Raw genomic sequence first — 15021 nt, 5'->3', positions numbered from 1 at the left:
TTTCTTTCGATTTGCATCTCAAGTATAGGGAAAAATGGGAACAAAGAACTTTACAATGCATGCGGGCCAACCCCACGTCCCCACCCCACTTTCTTACGCGAGCTGTTTGCTTATTTGAAAGAAGAAAAAAAAAATGAAAGTCGTGGAATGAGACTACTAAACCTCAATGAGTCCTATGTAGAGGTACCTGAATGTCAATTTCTAACATAACTTCATAATTCTTACATAACATAACTTAGAAGCATAAATAAAGTGTGGGAAAAAGAGAGAGCTCGTGAAAGAAAGGGTGGGGAGTGAGTTTACTCAAAATTGCATGTAATGGGAGTGTGGTCCTTATAAAATAGTTTCTTTCCTTTTTCTTTCGCTTCTTTATTTCTCACCAAACCAAACGGGTTCCTTTGCCACGTGCGTCCCACTATAAATATCATAGTCATCTATCATATTCATATCACAAACTAAATATTTTGTATTTGCATAACAATGAAGAGATCAGTCACAAAGTCCTATGTTGAACAAATTCAACCACCTACTTTTGGAAAATTAGTAACAATTCTTAGTATTGATGGTGGTGGTATTAGGGGCCTTATTCCTGCTGTAATCATTGAATTCCTTGAATCTCAACTTCAGGTATGAAATTATATATACTGGCTATGGCTAACCTAGCTACTTGAAGCTATTTTCAACACTAATTAACACATACTATATGGAGTCAATTAATAAACTAGAGAAATGAAATTTTGATAACTATTTTGGGACAACTTTTCTTACAAAGCTGTTTTAGTTTTTCTATGAGAGATCCTCGAGTCTTCTTGTGGTGTGGTAGGATATAAGTGTTTAGCTTTTGGAAGTTGTCAAGTGTTGGCGGGGTGTACTTCTGATACATCTTTATATGTTGAACTTTCTTTTGTATTTTTGGCGTATTATATTTGAAATTAATCAAGTTTAACATTATGTAGGAATTGGATGGTGAAGATGCAAGAATTGCAGACTACTTTGATGTGATATCAGGAACAAGTACAGGAGGTCTTGTAACTGCAATGTTAGCTGCTCCAGATGAAAACAATCGTCCACTTTTTGCTGCCAAAGATATCAAACCCTTTTACCTTCAACATTGCCCAAAAATTTTCCCACAACATAGGTGATTCATTAAATTAATTAAAATGGCATACAATACAATAAAGAACAATTATTTTTTTATGTTAAATAAATTTAAATTTTGTGTATTTTCAAAATGTGTACAAATTTGTAGAAGATTAAAAATAAAATAAAAATGCAGATAAATGAGTGTTTGTATTTTGATGTTCAAATAAAGTGTCGGTATATATTGAGAAAAGATATTTGAACAAAAAATGGTCTGCATGCACAGACTCATGAGGTATACAATGTCTATACGTTGTCTGCAAAACAATTGTTCAGATAATAACATCTCTTGTATATTTTTTGTATTTATTATTTCGGTTTGAGGTGTATATAATTTAGAAAATGAATTAATTTAATTCTGTGGGTTCAATTTCTTGAAGAGGGCTTGGTGAGACAATAGTAGCAAAGGTAATGAGATCTCTTGGAGGACCAAAATATGATGGAAAATACCTTCATGAGGTTGTAACACAAAAACTTGGAGACATTCGCTTGCATGAGACCATCACCAAAATTGTTATTCCTACATTTGACATCAAGACTTTGCAGCCAATTATTTTTTCATCTTATCAGGTTAATTAACTTCTTAATTATCAAGTTATATTATCATGGAACATTGCCAATACTGAATTTAAATTTTTTTTAAAATTAATTACTACTTTTCAAAAAATAGTTTTATTTCAACATGGTCAAACCTAGACTAAAGTGGTTTTAAATTTATGCAGCTTAAAAATTCCCCTATTTTGGATGCTAAACTCTCAGACATATGTATTAGTACCTCAGCTGCACCTACTTATCTTCCTGCTCATAACTTCACCAATAAAGATGAAGAAGCTGGAAAAGAAGAGGAGTTCAATCTCATTGATGGTGGTGTTTGTGCAAATAATCCGGTATTAATTAAACATTCAGTAAATTAATTGTTATTGGAAATTTTATTTAGACCATTTAATTTTTCATTAAATATAAACGTATCATATGCAGTACCATAAAAATATATAATTTGTCGTGTGTAAATGATATAAAAATTTGTGGAGATATTTAAAATGCAGGGGAGTGAATTCGAATCCACATTGCGTACATTTTTTATTGTGTCAGACCTTCCTTTTTATGATGCAGGCTTTAGTTGCGGTGAATGAAGTAACAAAGGAAATCATCGATCAAAATCCTGATTTCTTCCCAATCAAGCCTCTTGAATATGGTCGGTTTCTAATAATTTCAATAGGCACAGGGACATCAAAAAAAGAGAAAAAAATTCAGTGCACAAATGGCAGCCAAATGGGGTTGATTGGAATGGCTATCACATAGTGGTTCTAATCCGTTAATCGATGTTCTTACTCAATCAAGTGGTTATTTGGTGGATTTTCATTTAACAACTGTCACTCAAGCTCTTCATTCACAAAATAATTATCTCAGAATTCAGGTAAAATTCCGTTATACAGTTTTTTTCATATTCGTAAGAATCGAACTTTGTATCTAAAAGCTTACAATATTTACACACACATTGCACATTAGACACTTGCGCTACACTTTATGTTCCTACCTATACATATATTTAGGTATATTTCTCATAATAGCTGTAATTCGTAACTTTTTCTTATTCTTATTTGCCATTAAAAAAAATTGTAATTCTTAAATCACTAGAGAATTAAAATTAGAGTTGGTATTCGATTTTAACGTCTCTAACACTTTGTGATAAAAATAAAGACACGTTTTTGTTTTGTTTTAATATTTATTGTCATTTTAACTTTTTCTAGAAGTGAAATAGAAAATACAAGAGAAATTAAATATGTGAATTTATTCTTAAAATGTTCCACAAAATACAGGATGACACATTAACTGGAATAGATTCTTCTGTTGACATTGCTACTGAGGCTAACTTGAAGAAATTGTGCCAAATTGGTGAGAAATTATTGAAGAAACCTGTCTCTAGAGTCAATTTAAAAAATGGACACTTTGAACCACTAAAAAGTGGGGAAACCAATGAAGATGCTCTCAAGAGGTAATTAAGATTAATAAGTACTCCCTCCGTCCCAAAAAGAATGACCTATTTTGAATATATGCACTATTCATATATATTGTTTTGACCATATTTTTCTACTAATAAATAAAAATAAATATTAACATATAAGATGTTGTTAGATTCGTCTCGATGAGTATTTTCAAAATATCAATTTTTTATAATTTTTACTATTATACAATTAAAGATATTAGTCGCCAAAGTTATGCATTGGCATGCGTGTTTCGGTCAACTGGGTCATTCTTTTTGGGACGGAGGGAGTAGTGATTATGCTACAATTAATCTTGTATTAATAACACATTTGGTTCTAATATTTTCAGGCTTGCAAAAATACTTTCACAAGAGAGGAGACAACGGGAAATTAAATCACCATACACAAGTAAAGGCAAGAAAGTTTGACATCTAATTATATGATCAATCAACTTGAAAAGTTTTCAAATATGTTTCTTCTATGAAGAAAAAATATTTGTAAGATATGTGCATGAGAAGTTCAGTGAGATTTTAGAATGTGGCATTGATTGCTCAATAAAATGTAACATAAAGTAGTTTCTTGTTTTCCTTTTTTTTTTTTAAATGTCAGTTTGAACTTCTTTAGAACTATGTAACAAACCTTCTAAAAGTCCAAAATAAATTTATTTGTGGTGTGCCAATATAGCTTAGATCACAATATATTCTTCATCAAAATGTTCTTTATACTACTCTATATAAAAATCATTCATTTCTATAATTTAATAATTTTAATTCACATGAAGAATTTTTTGTTCAAAAAAAAAATCATATGAAGAATTTTAAACATGTCATATATCATTTTGTAGTCCATAAGTGAAAAAAAAAATGTCCACAAATCCTAGCTCAACTGACAGAAATGCCGAAATTGTTAGTGTCAGACGTTATGACCGGGGTTCAAACCCCGATCACTCCACTTTATGTGTGTGAGTTTTCAATGGCTCTGTCATTTCGTCTATCAACCAAAAAAAATTGAAAAAATTTAAAATGGAAGACCAATTTGTAATAAAAATATGACAAATTAGATTCAATGCACTAACCACCAAGTACTATTATTAGACAAAAGTACCAACTCTTATCCCTAAAGAGAACTCCCTTATCAGGCTCCATCACTACAAACAAATAATTATAATTTATTTCAATATTAATGTTAATTAATGTATTCCAAAACATGTCAACATTATTTTCTCTATTAGATGGAATCATACTAGCATTGATTGTGACTGAAAATGTCAAGAAAAAGAAAACTATCCAAAGCAACCATGGTCCATTAGTTTCAATTGTGGTATTAATGTACTCTTTTACAAATTAAATCACTAGCTATATGAAGAGTGGCAATAATTGCTTCACAAACAGTTCATGTCAATGCGATGATACACATGTGAGTGTGACACTAAATTAGCTGTTACCTACTTGCATTGGACAGTAACTATAAGTGTTGTTGCTTGTTAGTTACTAGCCAAATTTTAGGGTAAATTAATTTGATAGGTGGTTGGTTTATATTAGACAAATATTTATAAACTGTTGAAAATTGTACATTCTCATTGTTCTTTTTCATTCTAATGGCTAAGAGACCACAACTTAATTAATGTTAGTTTGGCAAAAACACAAAAAATAAATGTGTGTTTCGAAATTTAACTCTTTTTATTTATTGAATTGACATCGGTCAAACCACCGTTTCGATTATAAAGATGAAGAAAATGTTGAGCCTCTATTTTCGGGGAGTGTCTCAATTATCATAAAAGTTTTAAAAATGGTTAAAATATACTTTCGGTCATTTATTTTTCGGTCAAAATTCATTTTGTTCGTTTATCTTTAAAAAAAATCTTTTAGTCCATTATCTTTTTTAATGTTTTACAAATTCGCGCATTTAACCATTTATATAATGTAATCTCAGGTGGTTTTTAACCATCTTATTAATTATGTCATCGATAATATGTCAAAAAAAATATAATAAGGTCATCTTCTACCCTAAAATCCCTAATCATTGAGGCTCTAATCATTGTGAACATGTAATGGATCAAACTACAATAAGATAGAAAATCAAACAACAAAATCAAAGGAAAACACAAATGAAGAGATTTTGTGCCAAAAATAATGCAAAGGGATAATTTCGGAACAAAAAAAGTCTAAAACTAGTATCATCCGTGATGAATAAGAAGTAAAAGAGGTGTAGAGAGGAGACTGGCATTCTCTTTTTTTTTTTTTTTGTCAAGTAGCGTTCTCTTTTCTATCAACGGAATATGTTAAAATGAATTTTGAGTAAAGATAAAGCTTCAAAAATATATTTTAACTAATATTTTTTAAGTGCCCATCCATCATGTACCACTAATATTACCGTACAACCCGGGTAGTAGCTATAAAATGGAAGAGCAGCAATCATACTATAAGGTGTAAAAATATGAAATCAAGATGTGTGTCAACAAAGTCACTTGTTTTTTAGAAACATTAGAACATGACACTGTGATGAACTTGAGTAATTTTCTCTTTGTGAATTGTCCACTCGACAAAGAAGCTTACTTCATTATGAGAAGCAATGAACATCTCTTAGGTACTCTTTTTTGTATATATTTTAATGAAGAAATTTTAATGTATTTATAGTATCAAACTATCTAACACCTTGACTTCTAAAGTGGATTAGCCTTCTACCGCTCCTTGGTCCTAAATTATTGTCTTTGTTTTTGAACTATTGTTCTTTTTTGCAGTACTAAGGTATATTCAAGTTTGGTTTGTGGCAGCAGGGGTATCTCGTGACTCGTGAGGTATAAATTAACTTCCTCTTTGATAGATTTTAACTAATGTTCTAATGCTCATCTTTCTTTCCATAATTTTAATTCATATTGTAAAAAGTAATGTTTCATTTTCCATGTCAAAGCCAAAATGAAGACTAGCAACTAGTCTACCTGATGCCAAAAAAAAAAAAAAAAATCACTATGGTCTATATGATGTGGTAATTGATTTGTGTGTGTCGTGAACCTGACATTTGCAGTTACAGTTTTTCTTTAAATCCAGTAATCAATGATCATAATACTTGAATTTTGTTTGCACAAACCATATACAGGGTAGCATCAATTGCATCAACAGAAATAGTACTTGGACTTGAGAGAGGAGCTAGTAGCAACATGGGATTATCACGCTGGGCATGACGTGCAAAGCAACAAGATTAATGATAATATGCACCTCATTTCTCTGCATAAGTCTTTGGTCTCGTGGATCAACCCATGAAGAAAATTGGTTTTGCATGGTGGTCTAAAACGGGGTGCACCTTAACTTGGGTGAGAAGTTCATAGATCAGTGAGTCTACCTTGTCAATATCAACGGATATTAGACCATTGATGTTGACATTGTTACCTTTGAAGGCACAAATGACAACTTGACGTTCTAATATCCACTTTAATTGACAAAGTGAACTCGTTGTTCAATGACCCGTACATACTCACCCAAGTCCAAGTGCTCGCTGTTTTAGATCGCATTATCAAGTAGACCAATTTTATTCATAGGTTGAACCACAAGACCAAAGACGTATGCAGAGAAATGAGGTGCATATTATAAATGCAGTTGTTGCTTCGCATGTCATGGCCAGTATGATGATCAGTATGATGATGACCAAATGGAATTTTGCAATTCATTTTCATTTCACTTACATTTGAGCTTCATGTAGTCATGTGGTTATGTTGATGTGCCATTGTCTAGATTGTATATAAGGAATCTCCATGTACAACTCAATTCATTCAATTAATCATACTTCAATAATTTAGAAAATTCTCTCAATATGTTCATGAAGATTGCTCCGACTTTAAATTATAACATGACAATCGAAATGTGTGATACAAGGAGCGATCAAATATATTCTGTATTTTGAAGTAAAAATATATCCAAAACTTGAAGGTAAAATCTAATATATGAATTGAGAACGAAGAAGATTCCCCTGCTTTGCAAAGAAAACAATTTTAGACATTTTTACTTGTTATCGGAAACTAAATCGAAATACTACATAAACCATTTAAATTTTCCCCTGTCAAACTGAAACATTGAACAAGACAGTTGTCCATGGAATGAAAATTATAGCAATAATCCATTAGCTAGTATTCTGATATCTTTTGCTCTAAACAAACAAGTTCTCAACATAAGTGCAAGAGTATCGAATAATGAAGACTCTTAATAAAAAGTGGCATAGTCACTATCAAAAGTTTCCAATTTGACAAGTTTCTAACATGCATATGTGAAGAAGATTTCCTTCTTGAACTTGGCTGGGTTTTGATGATAACAAACTCTCATCACAAAAGAAGAAAGGAAAAATGGAACTTGCTAAACACTAATAAATCCAGTTAGGCTCTAAAACAAGGAAATTGGAGTTGTCCGAGTTTCACATATGGCAGCATAATGAAATAGAACTATTACACAACACAGCGGTAGGTTACCAGAGAATTGAACACCTCACCACTGTGAGAGATCTTGACAACTTGCCCTCTTTCCAGCCCATAGTAACTAGCCATGGGATCAGTTCTTAGCATGTGAGGTAGCTAAGAAAAACAACAAAACAAGATATAATTACTGGTCTGGTACAACCAATATCAATACATAATACAGTCATGAATAATTGATATTACGTAAGTGTATTAAAACCTAAACCCTTGGTTTTCTTATTAATTGTTATTTATATTCATGAATACTCGCAAATCCAAACCCCCAAAGTTTAACTTTAACCATCATTTTCCACAATTTTCATAAACCAGCATTTAATTTATTCTCATATTCATTGAAAGCTGCAATAAAATGAATAATTATTACAAAGTGTTTGTTAGTTACAGACAGCCAAAAGTATCATTAAAAACTTTACCTGTTTCTCTTCTATCTTGTACTTCTTGAGCAGTTCTTGCTTCTCAACAGCAGTCAGCACCTCATACTTTGGCTGCAGCACATGCTTTGTTGGATTCACCACCAAGTCGTTCAACTAGAGGCAAAGTAACACAGTGTTATGGAATTAAAACTTGTGTCTTGTTCCAAACAAAAAGCAAAACTAAAAGTGGCAGGAACTCTGAAGTGGTATAAGTTGTTAAATTTGTTCATACAAACATCACATTCAAAATCATATCACGCCATAAGAACTTGACACTTTAGGAATCATACAGCTGATCTCTAATTTAGAAATGAAAGTATTGTTGGATGAGATCTGTAGGATAGATTATATGCATCTAGAGACCATGCTATGTTGGTCATAGATGAGTTCCATTAGGAAAACATCTATATAGCTATAGACATAAATCACAAGTTTGTGTATTTTGATTTAGATAAAAGGAATGAAAACTTTCTATAACATCATTCAAAAAGGGTGTAAAGCAATACTCTCCCAAATATTAATTCTTTGCCTACAAACTTTAACATTGGGAACCTGATATGTCTTATAAATGAAATAGGCCAAATTATATTAATTGCATATGATCATCACATGATCTTTTCTTTTAGAAATTTTGGCTGAAAATAACAAATCTAAATAGTTAAAGAAATTTGCATGGTATATATTCTAACATGGTAAAGATACAACTGCAAACACAAATGGAACTTATTTTGGAGCATGGAAAACTTATTTTTGATTTAGACCCTTTCAATATTTTCTTCATCTAAAATGAAATTTGTGACATATTTTGTTTCATCAACATAATGAAACCTCCTAATTATATCTAGTAAACACTAGAAGAAGAAAAAAATAGTGAAAATTTGGGACATATTCCTGAATAAACCTATGGTCTTTGAAGAGTGTCAAAAGGATAAAGACTCCGATCTTTCATTGCTAGAATATCATACACATTATAGGAAAATATTGAAAATCATCTTGATTATAATGTGTATGCTAAAAATAGCTAAGTTACAGATCTCATATGTGATTAGGTCATTTTATGTCTTCTGCAAAATAAAAGTCATTTTATGTCTTCCCTTTCTAGAAAGAGGTATTAGATATGTTCCTAGTTGAACATATTATGCATAAGATTACAAGAACTAAAACTAAAACACTAAACTATGTTTATTATTTTCTGCATAACAATATTTAAAATTTAAAATTAAATTATGGAAGGGCTAACTTACTTTTATAATCTCAACTTTGTATCGACAGTTTTCCAACTCTTTACGGGCATATGGAGTCATTTTACTCTGCACGATAAGTATCAGCCTACTCAATCTTTCTTTGTTCGCAATCTGGTTATGTATTGCAGTCAAGTTGCCTTTTCTTATATCATCGGTTCCTGTAAAGACAACCTGTACCTGCACAGCAGAATGTCCTGAGTCACAGTACTGCAATAACAAAGTGAATGTAAAGCATCCCTCGTTCTATGCAATTAGTATCAAAGTATTTAAAATATGCAAACAGGTAAACCATTCCGCATGAGAACATAAGATGCAACTGATTTTGAACAATAAGTCTGGGCAACAGTATTATGCCATCCCAGATTGATGAAAGGAATCAACAGTAACACTCAGCCGAATAGTCAACAATTTTATGTGCATGAGATAGACATAAGCAGGAAAGAGATGAAAACAACAGTTCAAAGCATTAGATACGATTATTTATATACAAGCATTTTCACAAATATTTACTTTAATCAAGGTTATATAAATCGGACCTTCAATGGAGTGAATCAGTACATACTATACACTCTCATTCAGCAGTCTACAAGCATGTCAAAACGCACTAGCAAAAACATTCTTGTTGTTTTATATTTTTCATCAATTATTAGCCAAAAAAGAGAACTACTTTCACAGCAAAATAGTGAGAAATCACAAATACATTTCTATATAATATCAGAGACTTCTTCGGATACATTAAACGGCTAGTTTCTTTTATGAAAAAAATACAGACAGCAGAAATGGTAATTTTTTCTGTATAAATAATCAATTGGAAGAGCAATAGTATAAAAAACAAAAACCATTGCTCAATCAGAAGCATATTAACATTGTAAGACTATCCAAATACATAATGATCCATGTAAGTTTTTGAGCAACAAGAATAGCCACAACATAGATACAAACACACTCTGCCCTGCCACCGAGACTTTCATATGTTTCAAAAAGAACTCCGAAAACCTCCTAATTCCCATCAAATCATAACCACCAACATAAAGCCTACAAAATCAAAACATCAAAACAATGCCAGCACCACCTTTCTTCCTACCCCCGTTAAATTGCTTAAAGGCATCTGAAGACAAAAGCTACAAATTTGAGTTTCAAATCATAATCACTTTGAGACCTAAAATTAATTCTACTCATGAACACTAAGGACCCCTTTTGGCTTTCACCACCAGTTTTAATCTGGTTTGGGGGTCAGTTCGATCGCAGTTGTGAGGATCGAACCGTGGTACATTAACAAAAAAACTGTTAAGGAAAGTTCATAAATCTTAATAGTAATCTTTTTAATAAAAAGTTGTTTCTAGAAAAAGAAAATTGTAACAAACAAATATGCCCTAATGTAACTCAAAAAAATTGCTAATTTTGGCTCTCGAAAAAGTGAAAAGTGAAAACTACAGAAAAACAAAATACACAGTAACAAAATAAAAAATCAGAGACACGAAGGGTTAATATAGAAATATAAACCTTGTTAGAGGGGTTAGAGCGATGTGAAACAGAGACACCAAGGGTTTCCAGTTTAGGAAAGTCTCCAAAGTGTGAACGAAAGTCAGAAAGAGTGAGAGTGAGATCAGATTGAGAAACATTGTAGCCTCTATCACGAAGCATTTCCATCAAAGTCCTTCTAGATTCGAAGTAACGAATGCTCTCAATGCTTCCTTCATTGCACAAATGAACAAGGCATTCGCTTATTCTCTTTTCATTTCCATTGGTACCCATTGGATGAAGATGATGATGATGATGATGAGTAAACGTAGCAGAAAAGGAGAGAATATGAAACGACTACACAGTGAAGAAGAAAAGTGTGTGACTGACTGTTGTATTGTATTGTGTGTGTGAGACGCAAAATGCGTGTGCCAGGACAGAATACCCTTTCTGTTACTATCTTTTTGTCGTTTTCGCAAATATTTTTAAATTAATAATAGTAATGAAAAATGAGAGTGACGTGGCTTTATGTTATTGGAATGTGTTCCTAGAGAGTAGTGTGTGACATTACTACATTAGCACTCATCTATCTAGTAATAATTTAAGAAGAAAAAAAAAATCTATATATATAATTCCTAAATAGTTCTCCTAACCCTAATCCACTTAGACCAATCAAATTGTTTCATTTAGCCACATCATCTATATTATTATTATTATTATTATTATTATTATTATTATTATTATTAGTTATTATTATAATTATTATTGTCATCTCTATACTTTTCATATTCTACATTTATATATTTATGCCTTTTTAATATACACTCACTCAAGCTTTTACTTAACCTTTACTTTTTTTGGTGAATATAATAATTTTTGCTTACTATATTATAATAAGGAGAATACAAAAATACACACTAATTAACTTTGTAACTCTCGGTAATATATTTTTCATCTCTTAAGTCACAATTCAATTTTCATCCCTTGGACTCTTCTACCAATATTTTAATATATAGCTTACAACTGTTTTAATTTGTATCCTATTCATATTTTCCTAACTAACCATTACGAATGTTAGAAACAAATATTTTCATCCCCTGATGCTCAATCATCTGCTTAATAAGATTACCATTTGTTTTTCCGGTTGAATGTGAGAATAGATTTTTTCATATCTTATAATGTGCAATTTCTCTTTCCATTATCTTGCCTCTTCATCTTTTGTGCATCAGGTATAAATACTTATGTTATTTTCTAAAACCATGATTTGTTGTAGTTATTTTATTTTTTGCAAAAATTAACTTTTTGCATAATAAATAAAATTAAGAGAATTAAATAATATATACTTTATTTTTAATTGAATTATGTAATAGTTGTTTTACTTTCCTTTCCTTTACTTTTTTATTTATTCATTTTTTTATTGATATACTTATTTTTATAATTTTTGATTTTAGGCTTTGGGTCATCATCTCTTACTCAAACGAACTGAACTGTGAGGTTGATGCTCTTCACATATGTCCCTTTGGAATATTTTTAAAAGGTATGTACCCTTTAATTTTATTTATTTTATTTGAGTTTTTCTAATTCTGTCACTATTTATATGCCAATTGTGTGACTTAGATTTTGTCACATATCTTTTCATCCAATCCTTTGTGTGTTTTGAAATAGATTTATATGTTGTGCGGAGATATATCATATTACTCCTGTATATATAAATTTTAGATAGTCATTCTGTTACTCATGTAAAGTAAACCATAATCCTTAAACCAATAATATTTCTTCATTTAACCACTCACTTACAATGCCACACCACTTCTCCTTAGAAAATAAATCTTTTGAATTTCGGATTCTCTATTTTATTATTATTATTATTATTTTGATAATATGTAATGTTTCAGTTTTATGCAATTGTAAAATAAAAATAATTGCATCACACCCGTGCATCGCACGGGTAAGGGTCTAGTAATGGTAATAACCAAACAGTTTACCCGATCAATTTAAACGTGTGATCAAGAGTTTGATTTCTGACTCATGCGTATAGAGAAAATTCGATTGGGAGAGAAGAACTCATTTTGTATGCTCTACAGATTTCTCGACGAAAATTAGTCATAGTTAACGGAGATGAAAACTTGATATCAATATTATCGTAAAAAAAATGTATTGTGTTGGATTAGTCGAAAGGACCTGGATTCCATGCAGTCAATTCAATATCTACCCTTTGATTAAAATCAAATAATGTTTTGATCAGATCTAATGGCTATAATTTACCTGTAGTCACATTTTGACTGCACTGAATCCATATCTTTGATCGAATAGATAGTAATTCATCTTGCGGGCCCACCAATCTTTTAACTAAGATTGTTCATCAACAAATGTAAGAACTTCATTAAATGAAAAATATCAAATCATCGTATATTTAGCTTAGTAACTTTAAGTCAAAAAAAAATTTATTTAGCTTAGTCACATATGACACGAGATCAAAATATGTCTCACTAAAACAACAAAATTCAGACGATTGACCAAAATAATTTAAAAGATTTAAGAAATTTATTTTAAACAAAAAAAATAGTTTTTTTTTTTCAAATGTTATATTTTTTATACCAGTAAAATGTCCTTAAGCTACGATGATAAGAAAATATATATGAATATGATGACTAGAAAAAATTTTGACTACAACATTTTTTTTTAAATAACACTACAAATATAGTGTGCAACAAAAGAAATAATAATAAAATATAATTGTTTGATTTTAATCTCGTGTGATCTATTTTAAATGACGTGAAACCAATATCCAGAGTCCGGACAAATAGAGGTCGGGTTTAATTGGTTTGATTCGGACTTGAACATACAAAAACTGAATTAATAGAAAGTGGGGGATGTAGGGTAAGAGGAGAATGTAGTAAATGAAAAGAATAGGACTAGTGGAGCTTAGGTAAATGAGTTTGAAAAATTAAGGCATAAGTGATGTTAAGAATGTGTTGGTGAAGCCTTTCAACTCTACCATTTTGTTGAGAGGTAGCTACACAACTTCTCTAGTGAATAATAGCAGCAAAGAACAGTCGCGTTGTCGCTACGAATCATCTTAATTCTTTTGTTGAAGTGAGTTTGAACCATTTGTAAAAAAAAAAAAATCACTTAAGTAGAAACTTCAGATTTGAAGTTTAGCAATATAATCCATACATGTCTACTATGATCATCCAAAACTGTGTGAAAACAGAATGATTGTGACATAGAATTGAACAATTGATTCTTTGCATTGATAATTAGACCTAAGCTTAGTAGTACTTGTACATCAGGATGCAACAACTATCAAAATGACTGAACAATAGGCAATTATCTATTCAGAACATTGATTATGCAGCTTAATCAAGGGGTTGAATTTTTAATTCTTTTCATATACTACTTTGAGTACTTTCTGGCTTTCCAATTTGCCATAACCAACTGAGAGCAACTCCAGCAAATACACCACTTAAAAGGCACAATGCAAGCAAATTACCAACTAAGTTCATCTAGCATAATTGTATATTATGAATCATGAACTTTTATATTGAATGCGAGTATTAAAAAACCTATTCCTTCATTTGACAGTTACAAATATCCCAATTCCAAATTATACCTTTGGCATTTAACACATTTTAAAGCGGGGAACAAAAAAATTACATAGCTATAGAAGGAATAAAAATAGGACCAAAATAGCAACAAGAAAAACTAAAAAGATGAACAAATAAAAAAACAATACAAAAATTATAGAAAATTTAGTAAAAAAAATTATAAAAAAAACAAAAACAATAAAAATATTATATATGACTCTATATATAAAAATGGAGAAAAAAAATAGGAACAATACAAAAACAATAAAGGAATTATAGAAAATTTAGTCAATAAAAAATAGGCTTAAATACACATTTGTTTTCTTATGTTTATTTTAGGTTTTAATTTGATCCTTACGTTTAAAACGTATCAATTTGGTCCCTTAAGTTTCGACTGTTTCCATTAGTTAGTCATTTTCGTTAGATTTTAAATTATTTCTGTTTAAATTGTCTACTTCTCTCTCCTTCTCCAAATTATAGTCATTTGATTAATCTAATGGTAGACAAATTAAAAGACAAAAAACATAAGTAATAAGAGGGTTCTCCGATTAATCTCACGCTCCAAAGTATGTCACGTGTTGCTATTAATTTGGATGTTGTGAATTTGTTCGCGGATTTTTTTTTTGGTAGCGATGTTGAATTTGTATTTGTATCAAATGTAATCTATTGATTATTCGAATGAACGAATATCATTATTTTTAGTCAAAAAATATATATATATCGTTCACT

At 30.7% G+C, this 15021-nt stretch overlaps 2 protein-coding genes across 2 annotated transcripts; one reads left to right on the top strand and one right to left on the bottom strand.

The window, feature by feature from the left end:
* Nucleotides 1-480: 480 nt before the first annotated feature.
* Nucleotides 481-2552, top strand: LOC123913246 (patatin-like protein 2). Its single transcript, XM_045963906.1, has 5 exons — nucleotides 481-627; nucleotides 957-1138; nucleotides 1521-1710; nucleotides 1863-2027; nucleotides 2254-2552. Exons 1-5 carry the CDS (start codon nucleotides 481-483, stop codon nucleotides 2440-2442), a joined length of 873 nt encoding a protein of 290 aa, XP_045819862.1. The 3' UTR covers nucleotides 2443-2552.
* A 4616-nt stretch (nucleotides 2553-7168) lies between these two features.
* LOC123913244 (DNA-directed RNA polymerases IV and V subunit 5B) lies at nucleotides 7169-11124 on the bottom strand. Its single transcript, XM_045963905.1, has 4 exons — nucleotides 10748-11124; nucleotides 9245-9421; nucleotides 8001-8114; nucleotides 7169-7683 (listed from the first exon to the last, which is right to left on the bottom strand). The coding sequence occupies exons 1-4, from the start codon at nucleotides 10997-10999 to the stop codon at nucleotides 7558-7560; spliced, it is 669 nt and encodes a 222-aa protein (XP_045819861.1). The 5' UTR covers nucleotides 11000-11124; the 3' UTR covers nucleotides 7169-7557.
* Between the last annotated feature and the right edge of the window lie 3897 nt (nucleotides 11125-15021).

This window comes from Trifolium pratense, linkage group LG3 (genome assembly GCF_020283565.1).
Source record: "Trifolium pratense cultivar HEN17-A07 linkage group LG3, ARS_RC_1.1, whole genome shotgun sequence".
Taxonomy (NCBI): domain Eukaryota; kingdom Viridiplantae; phylum Streptophyta; class Magnoliopsida; order Fabales; family Fabaceae; genus Trifolium; species Trifolium pratense.
This window is presented reverse-complemented; position numbering and strand designations above follow the sequence as displayed.

Bases quoted from the DNA above. Each gene is read 5' to 3' on its own strand.
- LOC123913246 (XM_045963906.1), top strand. From the start codon at position 481: ATGAAGAGATCAGTCACAAAGTCCTATGTTGAACAAATTCAACCACCT. The intron at 1,139-1,520 runs GTGATTCATTAA...AATTTCTTGAAG, and splicing joins AAAATTTTCCCACAACATAG to AGGGCTTGGTGAGACAATAG. The intron at 1,711-1,862 runs GTTAATTAACTT...AAATTTATGCAG, and splicing joins TTATTTTTTCATCTTATCAG to CTTAAAAATTCCCCTATTTT.
- LOC123913244 (XM_045963905.1), bottom strand. From the start codon at position 10,999: ATGGGTACCAATGGAAATGAAAAGAGAATAAGCGAATGCCTTGTTCAT. The intron at 9,422-10,747 runs GTTTATATTTCT...TCTGCTGTGCAG, and splicing joins GCTCTAACCCCTCTAACAAG to GTACAGGTTGTCTTTACAGG. The intron at 7,684-8,000 runs GTAAAGTTTTTA...TGTTTTTCTTAG, and splicing joins ACAAGATAGAAGAGAAACAG to CTACCTCACATGCTAAGAAC.